The sequence below is a fragment of the Adiantum capillus-veneris genome, chromosome 11 (assembly GCF_014529385.1).
Source record: "Adiantum capillus-veneris isolate H3 chromosome 11, ASM1452938v2, whole genome shotgun sequence".
NCBI lineage: Eukaryota > Viridiplantae > Streptophyta > Polypodiopsida > Polypodiales > Pteridaceae > Adiantum > Adiantum capillus-veneris.
This window is the reverse complement of record NC_140941.1, coordinates 142,686,839-142,707,116: the sequence shown is the minus strand read 5'-3', so window position 1 is coordinate 142,707,116 and position 20,278 is coordinate 142,686,839. Positions and strand designations below refer to the sequence as shown.

The window sequence follows — 20,278 nt, the reverse complement described above, 5'->3', positions numbered from 1 at the left end:
CAAATGTGGATTTTAGCAGGCCAAGGGTGTCTTCAAGCTTTGTTAAATGGAACTTAAGGATGATATAGTTTGATGGATTTTCCCATTAGATCGTGATGTCATGTGTGAAGAATGGTTGCTCAAGTTCGACGAGCTCAAATCTTCTTGGGTGCTTGAAGTCAAGTTTACTACATCTCGAGGATCGAGAGCTATTGTCGAGGGTCCTACTATGTGACCCTCTAGAGACTAGGAATCAAGGAGATCGATGCTCGAGTTTGAAGGCGGCATTCGAAGGTCGGCATTTTATGGCGTGTGCAAAGGGGCCAAGCCCAAAAAAATTTAAGGCTCTTAATATAAAAAAAAGCGAACGGCAAGCTGCAATCGACGAGCAGCGCTGAGGGAAGGCCGACAGGTGGAGCATCGATGCATGAGGAGAAGGCCATGCAGTTGCAAAGGCATGATTGGGGGTTGCATGAGGCAAGACCAGAGGATGGCGCTGCTTTAGGAGCCGCCAGTTGCATGAGGCAAGGAGGGCAGAGCCGCCACCTGAGGAGGGCGCATGAAGCGGTGGGAGGACTGCACGAGGCAGCGAGTTGCAACTCCTCAGGGGCTGGAAGAGCATTGGAGAGCAGGGAGCTGGCGGCTGCAGAGGTGGCGGGCAAGGCGCATTGGACTGCAGGAGGGTCGTTTTTTGGCAAGCGGGGGGGCCCGATATCACAGGTGAAGAGAAGGTCCCTTGGGCCTTGCATGGGTAAGATGCAGCCAAGAGCAAGGGCGTCAGAGCATGGGTGGCAGCCAATTGAAAGGAGGAGACCACCAGAAGGGGTGACGACCATATACAGAGGGAGGTGGCCGGCTGTGGATAGTATAACAAGAAGGATTGGCGCAGCTTGTGAGATGTGGCTTGGAGTTGCTGAGAGGGGACGCTGTTTTGTGGGTGACCCGGCATGAAAGATGAGCTTGTGAGCGCTGCTGAGGGTGACCTGTAATGGACAAGGGAGAGCCGCTTTGAGGTGGCGGCTCATCGACTGAAAGGGTATGGCCTTGAACAAGGGATAGTGCCCATGGTGGTGGTGATTGGAGTCACGAGAGGCTGGCCAGGCAAGTGAGTACAGGAGGTGGGCGGCCTTGTTGATCACGCAATTGCTTGGTGTGGCCGGGATCGACTCACAAGGGGCATGCCATATCAGATGAAGAGGATCGAAAGCGAAGGAGGCAAAGAGTCAATCGAGCACTGAAAGTGGGAGATCATCAGCGTGTTTGGAGCATCATACACCTTTTTCTGAAGAGTTTTCCTTGATATTTGTCCACTCTATTCTCAAATTAGTGTTAATCTTCTCTCTCGCTTTTGTGTCTAATAGTATGCTTTTGTGTCTAATAGTATGTCGGGCATATGTGCGCTTCCGATGGGTGTTGAGTGTGTGCTCTCTATAAGGATGTTGGTGTGTTCAAATCCACAAGCTTGAAGGGAAACGGATGCTTGCCAAAGATTTGATTGGGGTTTTTAGTGTCGATTGTTATTGGACTGCCTATGTCATACGGTGCTCTACAATGTTATAGATGGAGGCTATCTGAACCTACTTTGCAATCGGATCTATCAAGTCAGGGTTGGTCGGGATCGGGCTTGGGCATTAGCTGTTTGCAGATTGTGTATCTGGATATGTGTTTGCTAGGGGATAGGGGTGCTATGAGATCACTGAGCTATAGAGGCATTCAATTAGTGTGCTGGTGGTTTTCCCACTTCTCCCTTTCCAACGTATCCTGATGCTCGCAACTCTGATCAGCGAGCCGTAAACTCCGGTTGACTTCCCATATCGCATGCAACTTTCCAGAACTCTAGCGAGCTCGAAAGAACTTCTGTTGGCGTGCTTACCAACGTGGCCTGGTGAGCCATACTCGACCCCCTGCAAATATTCCATAGACCATTACTTGCCGAAGCCCGATTAACAATCCGAAAAGGTCAACATGATCCACAGCTTGAGCTTTACAAGCGTAACCCTAATCCCATTTTTTGCCACTTGTCCGTACCTGCCCCGTCTGTCGTGGATCTGCAAAGCATTCTAACTTTGAACTAGCATATCTTTCACACCATGGCCCCGTTTGACGAGCCGTCTGGACGGGCTCCTAGAGCATCTCAAAGACCACATTCTAGAACACTGACTTAGCATTCTGGGCAGCTTTACCTGCTATTCCACTTGGACCATTCTGGGGACTTTTTGGCCTTAAAAACCGCATTAGACATACACTTCCGCCGCCACCATTCTACCCATGACCTTAGTACCTGCCCTAGCCTTCTGCATTGCACCTGTATGCAGCCCTTGCATGGCATTTCTAGCTTGGACCAACTTTGGTTGCACCATCATTGCCCACCCCCTCGTTGAACATTTATGTTCAACCACAAAGTACAGGCTTATTGAACTAAAAAACTGCCACACGAAAACAAACTCTTTGCACATCACAAAATCACCTAACTTATGTACAAAACGTGGCATCTCCTACCCGCTGCCTTTGTTCATGCGGGTTGCCCAACCCCCTACTTTACTTGCCATCATCCACCTGGGTCAAACACTTGGCTTTGATCACTTCCATCCACTTGCAATGGCCTCCCATAGTGCTGCATCTCATCACACAGTCAATTATCCACATAACATGCCCTTGACATACTTCCACTACACCCAACATTCATTGACATACTGTCCACTTCCAAAAAACACAACCAAATGCATCACCACTCTCCGAGTGTACATCATCATTCACATTAAACATGTCATGCCCTCTCTCCCAACCATATAACGCAAGATCCTCCTCAAGCAAATCTCGTACCTGCTCGACAGCCCTCTACACAGCCACTTTTATCAGCATCCTTTTCAACCACCATATGCAATCTTCCTTTGACAGCTTGAACAAGTCCACACCCTTAAGACTTTTCTTCATGCTCAAAAGGACCACTCCACTTAGCGGGAAACTCTTTCAACAGAGGCACCACGGTCACCATTGCTTCCATACTCACCTCCGTACATGCTTGTGTCGATGCCACCATAGCAGCAGACTTTTTCTCTCCCAAAGAATCTGCCAGCTATAGAGGGACAGACCCTCGTATCACCTACATTCTAGTCAACGCTTTCCCAACAAGCACCTCTGTCTCTTCATCCATCTCACCCATCGGGTCATCAAATCTCCAATCAGCTTCATGTTTAATGCATTCCTAGCCAAAACAACTTATATCCAAGGTACCACCCGTGAAGTCCATAGGCGATTGCAGCTGCTCTTCCCTTTGACAAGTATTTGATGCCTCTCCCTTGCCATCTTCTTCAACTTATTCTTCTTTCTTAGCCACAATGACACTCTCCTTCTTGGAAAACCCTTGTATCTGTCGTACAATCAAAGCACCTTCCACAGCTACCTTAATGAGCATCATCATTAGCATGGTGCCGCAGAGCATCCTCACCTGCATGTCTCTATTCCCAAGCTCCGATGCTATCACCTGCTCATCCTTTATAGTGGCAGCCACCACATACTTATGCACATAACAAGGTAACTTCACCTTTACTAGCATCGACTCTTTGGATTATAACTCCCAACTTGTTTCTCTATCCTCCTCACTCGTTTTCCAAAAGCTTGATCTTGTAGCCTCATCATCTTCGCCATAGGCCAATTTGGCATCAGTATCATTATCCTCTAGCTGCTCCACAAAAGCCAGTGCCCACTTTCTTCATCCGACCCCAAGCTCTTGGCATCTATCACTTGGCCACAATCTGTCACCCTTTCATACAAGCACTTCACGAGAACAGGCTCCACCTCTTCATGTTGCACTGGACACTTGGCATCTGCTAACTCCTCTACACACGGGCTCTTTTCAACAAAAGGCTCATCTTCACTGACAAGCTCCTCCACAATCAGCATAAACGCTTCACCAATAGGTAATTCCCAAGAAACATAGTCAATCATAGGTCCTACCCTAACAGGCTCCACACTTTGCATCACTGGCACCTTTTTCTCCTTCTCCTACAGTATGTAGCATTGATCAAAGCCCAAGGATGACACCAAGAGTCATCTTAATTCATTAGAAAGTACAAACTCGTCCGTGAACAATGGACTGATATACAATTTCTGTAAGTATGGAATCAGAATGTCTTCAAGGTAAAAATCGAAGGAATGCCCCTCAAAAGAAGGTGGTGAGATAGTTGTTCCCGACGGATTTAGTTCTCCCTTTTCAGGAGTATCATCAATCAGTAGTGTATTAGTTGCATCAAAGGGTACACCGATTTGGCTAAACGGTTTGTACAAAAGAGGTTAGTGTGGTTTTTTAGGGTGGTAGTGGCCCTCAACGGTAACACATTTTCTTTGATCATACAAAAAGGCAAAATCTGACGTGTGAACGTCGCATACACTGCAAACTATTGTAACTAGTGGCGACAAGTTTTGCCTTTGCATTGAAGACCATATGGCAACTCTGAAGCGCGGAAGAAGAAACTGAATAAATTCCTTGGTTCCTGGACGACAAGTTCCCATCCGAAACGTTTGCAAATCCTCAAAGGGTTCTGTGTCACCAAGAGGCACGCGCATCAGCAGCAATCCATTGACGTCAAAGATAATCAACCTCTGTAAAAGTTGACAAGTACATATAAGTAGTTAGAAGCTGAACATATTTTGCCATACTTGAATAGACATTACCGGAACAACCGTATCTACAGGTAGCAAGGGTCCATACTGGGTCTCTGTAGTGTTGATGTCGTTGTTGCTCTCCTCTGCTTTAGCTTCATCATTCACATCTTCATAGTCATCATTCACATCTTCATCAGGGGTCTCCCCCATGGCTCTTTCTGCCTCATTCAAGGTTTCCTCCAAGGTCTTTTCCTCTCCCTCGGTTGACCGGCTTGCCTCATACATCCTTGCCTGATCCATATCAGTTTGCTCATCCCTAGGCCTGCTTTCCTCATCCATATCCTTTTGCTCATCTATAGGCCTGCTTTCCTGATCTTGGGTTTCCCCATAGGCTCTTTTGGCTCCTCCACTGGCTGACTTGGCTCTTTCATTGTCTCCTCTGGTTGTACACTAGCACCTTCCATATGCTCATTTGACCTTTCCTCATCCTCGGCTCTTTCATCTTCTGTTGATATGACCCCCTCGGCCCATTGTGATTCCACTGTATCGGATGCAGGGGTTTGTCGTGGTGGCACGTCATGTATTGTTAGATCAATAGTGCGGTCATCCAAGCCGCTATCTTCAAGCTCTCTGGGGCTAGACATAGTAAGCAGGTGTTGTATTAAACTTACCCGGTATCTTTGCAAATAATCATATGTGTAGTTTTTTAAAGCACTCTGCAAAATTGAAAGACCACATGGTGAGAATTCTTTTATAAACTAAACCAAAACTAATTGAATGCATTGCCAAATGGTTACCTTAGTCATGAAAGGTTTTAATGCAAAGTAGCTTTGCAGGACATATTCTGCATGGAGAAGACATCTCCAGCCGCAAGAATTTCCATCGGTTTGATTTGGGACAGGTACATCTTTGATTGGGGCCTTGTATAGTTCATACCTTCCACATAGCTTGCCATAGGCAAGCAACAACCTCTTTATACAACTGCACAAAGCAATGTCAAGATGTTAGCATGAGGCTTCAAATTTACATGGATATCTATAAGAAACACTTTCTGATACAAAACACTTATAGCCTAATTTCAGGGTGGGTTCCTTTTATTGAATTGAACACCCACACTGCTGGTTGGTCAACATCAAGGCATATGAGACTCCAGTGATGGTTGTTCTCATATGGGAAGATGATGACAGTAACTTCCAGCATAGCACAATGGAGAAACCAACTCTCAAAGGTCCCAGATGGACTGTTCTTTTGTCTAATAATCACTGACATTTGTGGATCAAGAAGAAACACCTCTGTGTGGGTGTGCAGTGGGAGTTGACTTTTGATCAGGCTACAGAGACTTTACCTGAGTTAGCAAACCTATTATCTGAGTTTTCAAAGCTAGCAAGATAGTAACACTTACTTAAGACAAGCATAGATAATTGTGTCTGAAATCTGAGCATCTGGATTCTGCAATAAATTAATGTCCACTTTTTCCAGAGCTAGCTTTCTGGCTCCATCTACAAATGGTATCTCTGCAAGCAAACCATCCTTCATTGAAAGTAGAGTTTCTTGATTGCTTCCCTCTATGGACAGGGTCACATTGCATTATGTTTGCCTCTGGGACTCCACTGCTACTTTTGCTTTCTCCTTAAGCTCTGCTTCCCTCATGTCCTCTGTTTGGCGAGCAATAGTCTCTGCCCTTGCCCTTGTATTCACATCATGTGTGACATCTACAACTGTGAGTTGTGGCACTAGCTCAGGGGGGTATAACAAAATTTCCCTCATTTTCTTATCCCTGCAGACATTGGGGACCAGTAGTTTGTCATACCTCCACCTTATTCTTTTCAGTGTCTCACTATCTTTGTCCATTATAGTAACCCTGTGGGCATGGGCTGCAACAATGGTGATGTCACTGAAGTACTCCAGTAGGAAGTCCTCTGTTGCTTCTTGTAGAGCCATTAATGCCACCACCTTCCACCTTTTGGTGCCCCAGGTAGCTTCTTCACATATGGACCTCACCATCCTGTGAAAGGGCAGCTTTGGTATGCATAAATCTACACATTTCTGTGCCTTTCTGATTTCTCTGAAAAGTCCCATGCAGGTTTGTAACTTCTTCACCCTTGGACCTTTCAGAATTTTATTGGGTTTTCCAAGTCTTTTCTTTGGGGTTGCAGATCTGCTACTTGCTTTTGCTGTTAATCCTGGTCCCTTGCCTGCCTTCCTTGCAGTGGCTTTTGTTCTAGCCATTTCACTGTATACAAAAAGAGGACTCTCTCTCTCTCTCTCTCTCTCTCTCTCTCTCTCTCTCTCTCTCTCTCTCTCTCTCTCTCTCTCCCTCTCCTTCCTTTCTATAGCTTAGCATATTTAAATAGAGAGAGAGTGAGAGACTCCCATTACTAAAGGCGCGCGTGGAGCATGTTTTGACCTCAAAAAACACCTCCGCGCGCCGTTAGTATAAGGTAAAAGAAAGACTCACTCTCTCTCTCTTTCCCCCGCCTTACATCCTCTCTCTATAGCACTCACACATACACTGGTCGATGCACAGTACTAACGGCGCGCATAGAGACATGCACACCGGTTATGCCTCTCTACGCGCACCTTTAGTAGAGAGAGAGAGAGAGAGAGAGAGAGAGAGAGAGAGAGAGAGAGAGAGAGAGAGAGAGAGAGAGAGACTCTGTGTGTGTGTGTGTGTGTGTGTGTGTGTGTGTGTGTGTATTTGTGTGTGTGTAAGTTATATTTGTGTGTGTGTGTGTGTGTTTGTGAGTGTGTGTGTATCTCTGTATGTGTGTGTGTGTGTGTCTGTGTGTGTGTATGTTATATTTGTGTCTCTGTGTGTTTGTGTGTATGTTATATTTGTCTGTATCTGTGTGTGTTTGTGTGTGTATGTTAGATTTGTGTGTCTCTGGGTTTGTGAGTGTGTGTGTCTTTGGTGTGTATGTTATATTTATGTCTCTGTGTGTTTGTGTGTATGTTATATTTGTCTGTTTCTGTGTGTGTGTGTGTGTGTGTGTGTGTCTGTATGTGTGTGTGTGTGTGTGTATGTTTTATTTGTGTGTCTGTGTGTTTGTGAGTGTGTGTGTGTGTGTGTGTGTGTGTGTGTGTGTGTGTGTGTGTGTTGTGTTTGTGACTGTATGTGTGTTTTGTTTGTTAAGACAGAGCTAGATATGCAATATACTGTGACAGAAACAGAGAGAGAGAGAGAGAGAGATAGAGGCAAAGGCAGAGGGAAATTTCATAAGTAGAGGGAGAGAGAGAGAGGGCCAAACCTCCTGAGGACGCAGACCTTCGTTATGTCTAAGATGGGTTGGCTTGCTGTCGGAGACGCAGACGACGGCTCTTTCTCTCTCTCTCTCTCTCTCTCTCTCTCTCTCTCTCTCTCTCTCTCTCTCTCTCTCTTTCACTCACTCTCTTTCACGAGGTGTGGTTTTTCTCTCTCATGACCTCTATATATGACGTACAAAAGTATACGGTCTCAATAATGACCGCACGTACGACAACATGCAATTATACTCTATTTTATAGTAACACGTGGGGCGCCGCCGTGTGTATCCGTTATAAGTGTGATTTTGAGAGAGAGAAAGAGAGAGAACAATAGAGAGAGAGAGAGAGAGAGAGAGAGAGAGAGAGTGAGAGAGCGAGAGAGAGAGAGCCTCATTATTGCCAGAGAGTGATAGAGAGAGAGTGATAGAGAGACAGAGAGAGAGAGAACCATAGAAAGAGAGAAGGAGAGAGAGAGAGAGAGAGAGAGAGAGAGAGATAGAGAGAGGGACTCCTTACTCTGAGAGAGAGAGAGAGGGAGAGAGACAGAGTCAGTTTGACAGACAAAAAGCAATGGAGGAGACACCTCCCTTGGAGTTTCTGCAAACCCCACCAACAAAAGGTGATCCCTCATTGTTTCTCTCTGTATTTCCAACAGTTGGTACAAATTGTGTGTGTGTGTGTAAACAAAGAAAAACCCAAACTGTTGTTCAAGACACACACACCTCAACACATACTTCCATAGACAGAGACACACACACACAGACACACACACAGAGACATACACACTCTATCTCTCCCTCCCGTCTCTGTCCCCGTTACTAACGGCGCGCAGAGCCAACCAAACATTGGCTACAGCTCTCTCCGCGCGCCTATAGTATAGTTATGACTCTCTCTCTCTCTCTCTCTCTCTCTCTCTTTCTCTCAATTGTACTTAAGGCGCGCATAGAGAGTTGCAAAAAGTATGTTGTCGTCCTTGCGCGCCTTTAGTACAAAGACACACACACACACACACACACACACACACACACACACACACACACACACACACACACACACACACACAGAGAGAGAGAGTCTATGTATTTTTTTAATGTTCTTTGGAGAGAGAGAGAAAGAGAGAGAGAGAGAGAGAGAGAGAGAGAGAGAGAGAGAGAGAGAGAGAGAGACTATGTGTGTTTTTGTTTTTGCTTTGGAGAGAGACAGATATATATATATATATATATGGAGAGAGAGAGAGAGAGAGAGAGAGAGACTTGTCATGTTTCCTGATGAATAGGATTAAGGTCCAGTAGGCAGAAGAGGCTGAAACCGGACCCAGAGCTTGTGCCAGGATTTCAACCTTTGCAGGCTCAGTTGCTTAATGTTTCTGCCAAAAGAACTGTTGACTTTTGTCAGGACATATCTGAAGAAGAGTCAATTGGTGAAGATCAATCAGAGAGGTCACCAGGCCAAGAGGATCCCTCACCCTACAAGGCTCCCTCACCCTGTATAGTACTTTTCAAGAAAAATACAAGAAGAGGAATATAGACTTCTCAGATGATGCAGATGTGCTAGAAAGTAGTCCCTGTGCAACTAAATGTAAAGCCAAAGAGGATGTGTCTTCTCTGGAAGACCCAGCTGCAATTGATGAGAGGCTGTTTGATTTTGCAGCATCTTGTGGTGCTGGGGACAAGTTTGATCTAGTTCATTCTATGTTTAATCCAAAGTTTGACATTGAAGACCTGTTAGCTCAGCACAGTAATTTCTTGCAGTCCTACAGAGATAAGTTTGAAGTGATGGTGCAGGTAGGGAGGGTTGTTCTGCCCACTATGACTCTTGTGCATTTAAATGACTGTGGTGGAAAGGGACAGGGACTGAAGAAGTATAGGGAATTACCACCTTCTTGCCGACATTCAGCCTGCCCTTTGCACCAAAAAGAATGCAAACTCATTCAGGAAGCCTTTGGCTTTATGATTTATCTGAACAGCCTGTTTGGATTCCTCATGCAAAATCCTGATGAGGTGTTAGAGAAGCAGGATGCAGCACCAGATGAAGAATGCGAGGAGACAACTCATATACAAGAAGTCGAGGAGGTTGAAGATACAGTCAACCTTGAGGTTGAGGCAATTGAAGTACAAAGAAGTAAGATGCTCTCTGTGAAAACCACAGAAATCAAACTTCCATTGGATGTTAGTAACTTCACTGAGAAGCATGCTCAGATGATGTTGCCTGCTGTGCCTGACTTCAGGATTGGAGACAGGACCTATATCTTCTTACATGATGTGCAAAGCGTCTTTTATTTAAGGGAGGATTTCTCCCTGGCTATTATTTCCAGAGTCCAAGAGGAGAGGAGTGGATTTGTTTCAGAGGATAGTAGTGATGATGAGGCAATGGAAACATCCAGCAATCCAATGGAATGCCTTCGAAGATGCTTTGAGAAAGCGGAAAAATACAAGGAGACACTACCTGATGAAGCCACCTTCCAAGCAATAAGACAAAGCCTAAGACCATCAACAAGTAACAAAGAAGTGGAGGATTGGTTTAACCATTCAGGTCAGGGGTCAACTACATCTGTAGACCTGTGGCAGGAAAACCTCTTTCTGCAGGATGAGAGCTTCATGGTAACTCTCTCTCTCTCTCTCTCTCTCTCTCTCTCTCTCTCTCTCTCTCTCTCTCTCTCTCTCTCTCTCTCTCTCTCTCTCTCTCTCTCTATCTCTCTCTCTCTCTCTTTGTGTCACTTCTGACATGATATGTGCAGTTTTGGATTGCTGACAAGGATGACTTCCTTCGGCGGCGGACTCGAGAGTATCGTGGAAGGGATGCGGCCCTAGCGCAGTACCTTTCAAAGCTTTGCGAGTCGCCGATAGTAGTTTTTCACAATTCCATGTCACAAGAGGATTCAATAGCAACTTACACATTCAAGACACTATCACGCTTCTTGGGTGGACCCGTGCTGCCCAAAAGTGCAGATAAAGTCATTCTTGTGGACAAAGTGTTTGCTAGAGATTGTTTTGGTTACTGCCCGGGCTATAAAGGTGGTCGGGCAGCGTATTACTACACCTACACAGCAATTGCACTAGCTCTTGGTAGACAAAACCCAGATGAACTTTTAGAGTATGGCAAACATCTCATGATTCGTTACAAGGGTGACGTGCCAAAAGACAAAATTGAACCTTCAAAATCTTGATACACTTCAAGTAGCAATTGTATAAGATCATGTATTACATAAATTTTGTACAATGTCATCCACTCAGAGTATCTTTCTCCACTTGTGATTCACATACACCATTGTCTCTCTCCACCTTCGTTGACTTTCACGAGCTCCGGAGTTGTTGTATGCCATTAATCATTTAACTTTTTGTTGTTGTAAATGTCTGATGGCTTGTGCTGTTGTTGAATTTGCCAAGACTTCTTTTGCCTGCATTCAATGAATGATTCTACGATAGAACCATTCAAATAGTTATCTCAAACTGTTAGCCTTGATTCGAGAGCCACCATATCGTGTGTGCCTGAAATAAGCATTTCTCGCCATGTAAATGATTGAAGATGATGTGCTAGATATGAAAACAGATTAGTTAGAATGTTTTACACTCACATATTTTCACATAAGAGAGAATGAAATACACGATAATACCATGTAGTGAGTAATCTGTGTGTCTGTCCATGCTGTCTTGAATGATTTTTTCAGAAGGTTGAGATTCTCCTTGAACTTGTTCATATCACCTTGTGACCAGTCATCTTTGTCGCACATCAAAAATAGGATGTCTATTGATCGCCAAACCTCAGCCTTCGCGTTACGAGTAGTTGGTTCTTGGTCTTTGACTGCAATATGTAGCTTTTTTCAGCTCTGATACTCTACCTTGCTAACATAAGATGTGTTATATATTTTTCCATGTTTTGTTAGCTTCGGATCTCTTGTACATTAGGGTTTAGATAAAAACCTCCGTGCCTTCACCCCACCGATGGATGGTTTGCATGGGACATCCTTCTCAGCAGTTGATCTCTTTTCATCCCGCTGGATTTTCACATTGCCACCATGAAGCCCCATATCCGACAGTACCATTTCTAAGCACTGCAGGGCTACTTGTCGTTCTGCCGAGTTCTTAATCTTCCAAGTAAACCCGATATATAAGTAGACCAATTTCTCCACAATTCTACAAAGGGCATGCATTGTACAAATGTGGACATTCACAAGTGGTATTTTCAAAACCGGTCGAAAAGCAGGATCCTCAATGTGACGTGTTGGAGCTTTTCTCCACCACTTTGGGTCCATGACCTTTGCAGGCTCCATGCAGAACAAACACGGCAACTTTTCCATTGCACCCATTCCACAATTATACATGCACTTTAATGTTTTGAGGTCACCTGCAAGATGCCACTGAACTTGAAAGTCTCCCCTTCCATCTAGACATAGTACCTCTCCCTGGTTAGTCTGTCGATCAATCACCTCCGGAATATTAGTTGAATGGAACACCCAATATAGAATCTCATGATCTTCTTTCTTTACCTGCAACACAAAATAAATGAGACTTAAGTAGATGTGAACATTTGAGCTTACTTGAGAATCTCGCTTACCTCAAACGCACCAAGCCACCATATGTTAGATTTTGATTGAACACTAAAATATGAAGGATCATCACTGGGACACTTTGAGAGGGCTCTATTCATTAAAGTAATAGTAACACGCTCTAGCTTTTTCTCTTTAACAAGCTCACACTCATCCAGTTTTAACACAAAATGTAATACCCCTCGTGACTCTTCAAATGTGATGTTGTAAAACTCCACCATTCTCTTCTGTAATATCCACAGGTCCATAAAAATATTATTGAACTCATCATATGCCATGTTTGCTCCATGGCCACTGTAAGTTTCTTTAATATGAAAGGGCTGTCCAAGATAGTCTCCATGTGCCTCGTTAAGCTGAAGCCTCTCTTTCCAAACACTTGAGGCTGATGGTAGAAGTTTGGATTTTATACCCTTCTTAACAAAGATGGATGAGACAGACTTTTGGATAGCCGAATATACTCTTTTGCTTACACCAAGTGAATCAAGTGTGCCTTGTATCTCTTTTGGAGGCACTGAGTTCTCTGAAATAAAGCGGTCCACTACATTTCGTTGTAGGACCTTAAACTTCTTGTCATGTACTATATCTGTTGCCAGGCTTCTACTTATAAGTGGCTTCAATCTCTTTCCTATATTGGCTTTGGGGTCAATGTTTTCCTTGTCAGGATAGATTGAATCTCTACATGAAGACAATGCATAAGTAAATAACAGAAAATTTGCTTCACTAACACTATTTAGGCACATGAAAACAATGCATAACAAGAAAAAACAAAAAGATTACTTAACTAAGACAATGTAGCCAACCAAGAAGCATCACCTTAATGCTCGGATTCTTTTCTTGAGACCTCCTGATGCAACCTGCAATGTTTCAAGATTGCGCAATTTCTTCTTTGGGATACGACCACCCAAGATGGTGTCCTTCATTTGACAACTTCGCACCTTTCCTTTCAATTCTTGTACCTCTGTTTTATGTTGCAAAATGGTAACCTGATCTGTAGAATGTAAATGTGAAAGGCGAACAATCTCACATTGTTGAGCTTGGAGAATGCCCTTGTAAGTTTCAGCTTCTCTTGTAAGAGATTTACAATAACCCAGAAGGCCCTTTTCTCCATCACCAGCAAAGGTCAATAAGCTTGTAGAATTGACAAACGGTGGAGACGCATTAGTCATTGGATTCTTAGGGTAGAGAGAGCCTCTCGTCCATATATCTATGTGTTTAGCTCCCTGAGCTCTGAGCGTGTCTATGGAAGCGGGAGGTATATGTGTGTTTGTTTTATTGCGCTTAATCAATGGTTGGTACTCATTGTCCAAATCAATGAAGGTGATATTTGGCTCGTTTCTGGGTAACATTTGTGTCATTTGAGGAGTGCGCCATTAGCCAAATGTGCAGGTTTAATGGAAAGTGAATAGCGGTTGCGCCTTCGTCCCTCCATGTTAGCCTCATTCCCTCCATATTGACGAGGTTCATTCAATGCAACTGAAAAGAGGATTATCCCTCAATCACTACGAACGAATGTTCAGAAGAGTAAGGAATCTACTTAAAGTACACTTTTTGAACTTTTACTATGAAAGACCCAGCTCTATTATTTGCCATTTTTTCTAGAGAGAGAGTGCAAAAAATACATTTTCTTAGAAGGCCCTCCAAATGACCTCCAAAATTCCCTAATGAGGTGCTCAATTTGGTACAGATCTGCTACTGACTCAACTTAAAACTGTCATAACTTCTTATCTGTAGCTCTGATTGACGGGCCGTAAAGACAGGCATGTAGAGCCCTTCAAGTACTTCAAATTTGATTAATAAAATCCCAGCTTTGACCACTTCATGCATACTCATTGTTTAGCATTACCAACACATCTTTTGGCCCTTAGAGTTCCATCTGGCACACTTTTAGCTTAAAACTGGCTTGCTAGCAAGCCATTATAACTCGTGAATAATTAGGTAGGATTCAAATACACCTGATTAGCATCCCTTTGCTCATTTTCTTGTCATGGAAGCGGAGCGGCACGACATCCACCCCCTCTGAACCTTCACAGCCTCCGGTCTGTGCCAATTGCACTTAATCTACACCTGCTATAGGTACCTTTAGCTCTTTGCCATCATCAGACTGACGCAACTGGTAAACATATGAAAAATAACCTAAGGCTTGCACCCTATCATCAATGTTTTAACTTGATCTTTAGGTAGCTTTCCATCAAAATTGTTGAATCGTATCTGCCGTATCTTCAAAGCTTTCAATCATGGAAAACCTGTTTAGTGAACCCCGCCAGACTCAAGTGCTCCAGTTAAAGATGCACACGGATTGACCATTAAGCTCACTTTAAGGAACCCTGTCAAGCTCAAGTATGCCTTACTCTGTCTGCACACGGAATGGTCGTCAAGTCCTTTACCTCAAGTTCTGGTAGCAGAACCAACTCAAAAGATGTGAAGATACTTTATCAATTATCCAAAGATGTCAACTGGAAGCTAGCCATGTAAGCTTATTGATCATATAACCAAAAACACTTCTGTCTCAGCATACATCCAAAAACAAATCTACTGCCAAGTAACCTGCTACTACAGGAAAATAAATGATATCTTTGAATCTACAAGTAGCTCCCAGGATCAAATGGGATAATAGGAAATTGCCCCAATAGTGGCGCAGCATAATATCCACATGAGCATACATATTCTGAATCAATCAACTTCAAGCGTTTATGCTCCACATATGCTATTCCAGGATCTAGAAGAAAGAAACCACAATGTAGACCCAAATATACCCATCCAAAGTGAACCTGATTTTGAAGATCTTTCGCTCGATCAAATACCATTAAGATCACATAGCATTGATGGCCTCCGCAATATACTAGAGCTTCACCTGAAGCATAGTGCAGCAGCCACATCTCATAAACTTTTGGTAACTTAAGGTCGTTACCCCGGGGCGGTCACTTTTTAGAATGTGTATGCTATCACGTGAGTTAACCAGAGAGGATTATTAAAAGAGAAAAATGTATCAACATTTATACATGCACAGGGGGGTGGGGGTTTTTTAAATAGGCACGTAGTGTAAATGTAGTATGTATATTGAGCTATTATTAATAACCTCTTGAACGCAAGTGATACAGGAAGCTTTTGATAAGTGACCGCCGCGGGGTCGTTACCAGCAAGAACTAAAGAATTCTGACTCCCTTTTACTGGTAGCCATGACATCAGTGACATAAGAATTACTTGGAATAGTATCCAAATCTAGCCATATTTAGCACATTGTCCAAAGAAATGAAAAGGTCTGTGCAATTTATGCAGTATCAAGGATGATTTAGCATCATCGCCCCCTCTAGCTTCATAGCCATTACGACAAATCTTAGGACTTTTTGGACCCGTATCATCAAAGAGAATTTTACCTGGCTTTTGAGGTTGATAATGAATAATAGCTTTAGCGTGAAGATCTTCATCCATCACATCCTTGGGAAAACCACACTTGGAAGTCTCAACATTCATCAAAGCTATAGGAGTTGGCTCCTCTTGCAGCCCATATATAAGCATAGATGTAAAATCCATGTCAATATCCTGTTCACAATCAGCAAGATGTAGGCAATCTTCAATATTGTCCTTTGCTTCCTCATTTGCATCCATGCTACTTAGCAAGCCATTTTAAATTTAAAAAGGTTCATCAAGCACCCCTTCTGAAGAGGTACATGCATCACAAAGCTCTCCTATACTGCTATAACCTTCTCCTTCAGATTGGGCCAAAAAACCTTCAATTATGGAATCTTCTTTTGTAATAATAGGATCAGCAAGCATATTGCTAGGAGAAACCATAGGTTCTTTGGCATCTTCAGGCTCATCCTGTGTTAGGTCAAAAATCTCAGCCACTTCATCAACTATTGTATATATAATAGCTTTATTTATGCAATCATCTGTAGTAAATCTGCTGCCCTGCTCAGCTATAGTGCCAATAGATCTTTTACAAGCCTGTAGTGGCTCATGTTCTTGATAGATTTGTTGAGAGTATCCCATGCCAAGGTCAATAGCTTGAAAAAAATTTCTTGTACAGTCTAGCTCTTCACTACAACCATTATTTGAGGTAACTTCCATACGAGCAATCTTTGAAAGAAAATCATATATTTGTGTTTCAGCAGTAAATTCATTATGTACCTTTGCTCGGTTGCTCAAAATATGGTCCTTTGAAGTTGAATCTGCTTCTTTCAAAGCTATATTTTCCTTGGCTTTACTTCTTGCAAAAATATGATCCCAAAATTGATCATAATTAAGGAACTGCATATGATCCCCTTCTTCTTTATAGAAAACAATCTAGCTTCGTTCAGTAATCTCCTTCATTGTTAACTCAATAACTTTTGAGCTTTCATGGACAAACCCTTTCGCAAAATAGTCCCACTGTGTGGGGTATGTCTCTGCCAGTTCTCGGAGCTTATTTTTAAACTCAGAGGTTACCACTTCCTCAAGGTCAAAATCATCCGATCTTCTGGAATTCCTTGGCTCTTCATCTCCGCCTTATAACATGCAACGAGTCCATCTGGATCATGTCCTTGAAAAATTCCATATTGTTCATGTGCGGCATCAAGTGCCATCTCCATTGCATCATCAATCTACTCATTCATCTTCATAGCTTTTACTTCTCGCAAACATCTCTGAACTAAGCCCAACATTTTTGACAGATCCGCTGCTGCTAGATTTTTATCAAATCTATTGAGGTTGTAATCTTCAATAAAATGCTTCAATTCTGCTCGAATCTCAATCTTTACCTCCCACCCCGGCTCGTTTCGCGTCGGGTTATCCAACAATGTCGGGGGATTTGTATTCGAAAGGTGAGCCAGGAAGGCACAGGGCCCCTGGCTGTGAGAGGTGCAAGGAAAAGAGTTGTAGCAGACACAATTAATGGGAACAGAGCTTAAAACAAACAGTTTAACTTAAACCAAATAATCAACAGTATCCATGATTAATCAATCGTTAATGGAGGCGTATATGCTTCTTACAAGGTTGAACCTGTCTTAATCTAGGTGCTAATCGAGACAATCAGTACTGATTTGATTCGTTCCCTCCTGTTGCTTCAAGATTGAAAGAGAATCGATTTACCTTCCGCTATGGCTATGGGAGCTTCGGTTTCAAACGGCCTTAGCAATTTCGATTTGGCTTACGATTGTGGCTTAGGTTTATAGCACAAGAAGTTCGGTTTAGAATTGCGGCTTGGATTTTATGGCTTAAGATTATGGCTTAAATGAACAAGAAGACTTCAATGGATATGGGGTTTTGGATTGAGGTGTTGGCTTAGCAGTAGGATTCGGTAGATTATGATGGGCTTAGTTAGAGCTTAGGATTATGGTGGCTTGGTTTAGAGCTTAAGGTTTGGCTTAAGAGATTAGAGATTAGGCTCGGCTAAAGGTTTGAGATTAGGCTTCTCAGCTTCCCCCCTGGGAGAGAAGGCCGTCCATTGAAAAAGAGGAGACAGCTTCAAAAAAAATGAGAGAGAGCCCCCAAGAGCCGTCCCTTTTTCTTTTATAGGTTGCATGGACCTCCCTTACTCAAAATGGCCTACCCATTAGCGACATCGCTAATGGGTAGCCACTTTATGACATGCCAGGTGAGAAATTCCGACGTTGCTGAAATATGCCGCTACAGTCTCGACCGAAGCGCCCTCGCGAGCTCTGCAACTCCCGTTTCTTTGCCGAGCCCCCGTCTCAACACACATGCGCCCTACGCGAGCATCCCCAACTCATCCCCGTCTGCTATTTGCTGCTCGCCATGCTTTTCCTTCTTTTTCTTCTTTTGCTTACACACCCACTAAACTTAGGGTGCCATTAGATGAACCTTTGGGCAGCCAGTTTAAGTGGGCGGGCGGCCTTAGGCTTGGTAAGGTCACCATTTTAGGCATACATGCCTACTAAGGGTGATCAAGTCTTTAAAGTCATAACATTTTGAACTTTGGGCCGATCTTCACCTTGAATCGTCAGGAGATTAGCAATCTGGATTACTAGATTATGGTCCGGCCAGTATCAAATGACATGACATCTCTGAGCGGCCCTCAAAGTGCACCTCATTTAACATGCATATCGACTGAAGCTTTCATTGCTTCGAACACCGCATTTGATATACATGCCGACGACATCATTATTTCCAATAGCCCCTGACTAGCAACATTTCCATGAATTCTCGTGCCCACAAATGGCCTCAAATAGTGCCATTAGCTTGCTAGATGCAAGTATCAGTGTCCGTTAAGGCTAGGCATTAGATATATTATAAAAAATGCTTCTGCATCGGCCCACATTTGGCATACATATCGAGCACCACACTGCATTAAGCCAGATGAATTTGACTGATCAAGGTGACCAGGGCGGCTCGGAACGGCCCCCGGTGATACTTAAACTGGCCATATCTTGCCAATCGAAACCCCGATTGACAAACTGGAAAGACCAACATGCTCCTGGAAGTTAGCACTTCGGACCCATGCATTCCTTTCATCTTTGACCTTTTATCAGCAGGTGCTCAATTTGGTACGGATCTGCTACTTACTCAACTTAAAACTATCATAACTTCTTATCTGTAGCTTTGATTGACGAGCCATAAAGACAGGCATGTAGAGACCTTCAAGTACTTCAACTTTGATTAATAAAATCTCAGCTATGACCACTTCAAGAATACTCACTGTTTAGCATTATCAAGACATATTTTGGCCCTTAGAGCCCCATCTGGCACACTTTTAGCTTCAAATTGGCTTGTTAGCAAGCCCTTATAACTGGTGAATAATTAGGTAGGATTCAAATACACCTGATTAGCATCCCTTTGCTCAATTTCTTGTCATGGAAGCGGAGCGGCACGACATCCACCCCCTCCGAACCAGCACAGCGTCCGGTCTGTGCCAATTGCACTTAATCTACACCTGCTATAGGTACCTTTAGCTCTTTGCCATCATCAAACTGACGCAACTGGTAAACATATGAAAAATAACCTAAGGCTTGCACCCTATCATCAATGTTTTAGCTTGATCTTTAGGTAGCTGTCCATCAAAATCGTTGAACCGTATCTGCCGTATCTTCAAAGCATTCAATCATGGAAAACCTGTTTAGTGAACCCCGCCAGACTCAAGTGCTCCAGTTAATGATGCACACGGCTTGACCATTAAGCTCTCTTTAAGGAACCCTGTCAAGCTCAAGTATGGCTTACTCTGTCTGCACATGGAATGGTCGTCAAGTCCTTTACCTCAAGTTCTGGTAGCAGAACCAACTCAAAAGATGTGAAGATACTTTATCAATTGTCCAAAGATGTCAACTGGAAGCTAACCATGTAAGCTTATTGATCATATAACCAAAAACACTTCTGTCTCAGCATACATCCAAAAACAAATCTACTACCAAGTAACCTGCTATACAGGAAAATAAATGATATCTTTAAATCTGCAAGTAGCTCCCAAGATCAAATGGGATAATAAGAAATTGCCCCAGCATAATATCCACATGAGCATACATAGTCTGAATCGATCAACTTCATGCATTTATGCTCCACATATGCTATTCTAGGATCTAGAAGAAAGAAACCACAATGTAGACCCAAATATACCCATCCATAGTGAACCTGCTTTTGAAGATCTTTGGAATCACCTGGATCAAATACCATTAAGATCACATAGCATTGATGGCCTCCGCAATATACTAGAGCTTCACCTGAAGCATAGTGCAGCATCCACATCTCATAAACTTTTGGTAACTTAAGGTCGTTACCAGCAAGAACTAAAGAATTCTGACTCCCTTTTTACTGGTAGCCAGGACATCATTGACATAAGAATTACTAGGAATAGTATCCAAATCCAGTCATATTTAGCACATTGTCCAAAGAAATGAAAAGGCCTGTGCACTTTATGCAGTATCAAGGATGATTTAGCATCATCTCCCCCTCTAGCTTCATAGCCATTACGAAAAA

The 20,278-nt window shown here is 43.3% G+C and overlaps 1 protein-coding gene across 1 annotated transcript; it reads left to right on the top strand.

Annotated features, from left to right (window-relative positions):
* Window positions 1–396: 396 nt before the first annotated feature.
* On the top strand, window positions 397–1,317 carry LOC147448139 (uncharacterized). Its single transcript, XM_086524499.1, has one exon. The coding sequence runs from the start codon at window positions 403–405 to the stop codon at window positions 928–930; it is 528 nt and encodes a 175-aa protein (XP_086380625.1). The 5' UTR covers window positions 397–402; the 3' UTR covers window positions 931–1,317.
* Window positions 1,318–20,278: the final 18,961 nt, after the last annotated feature.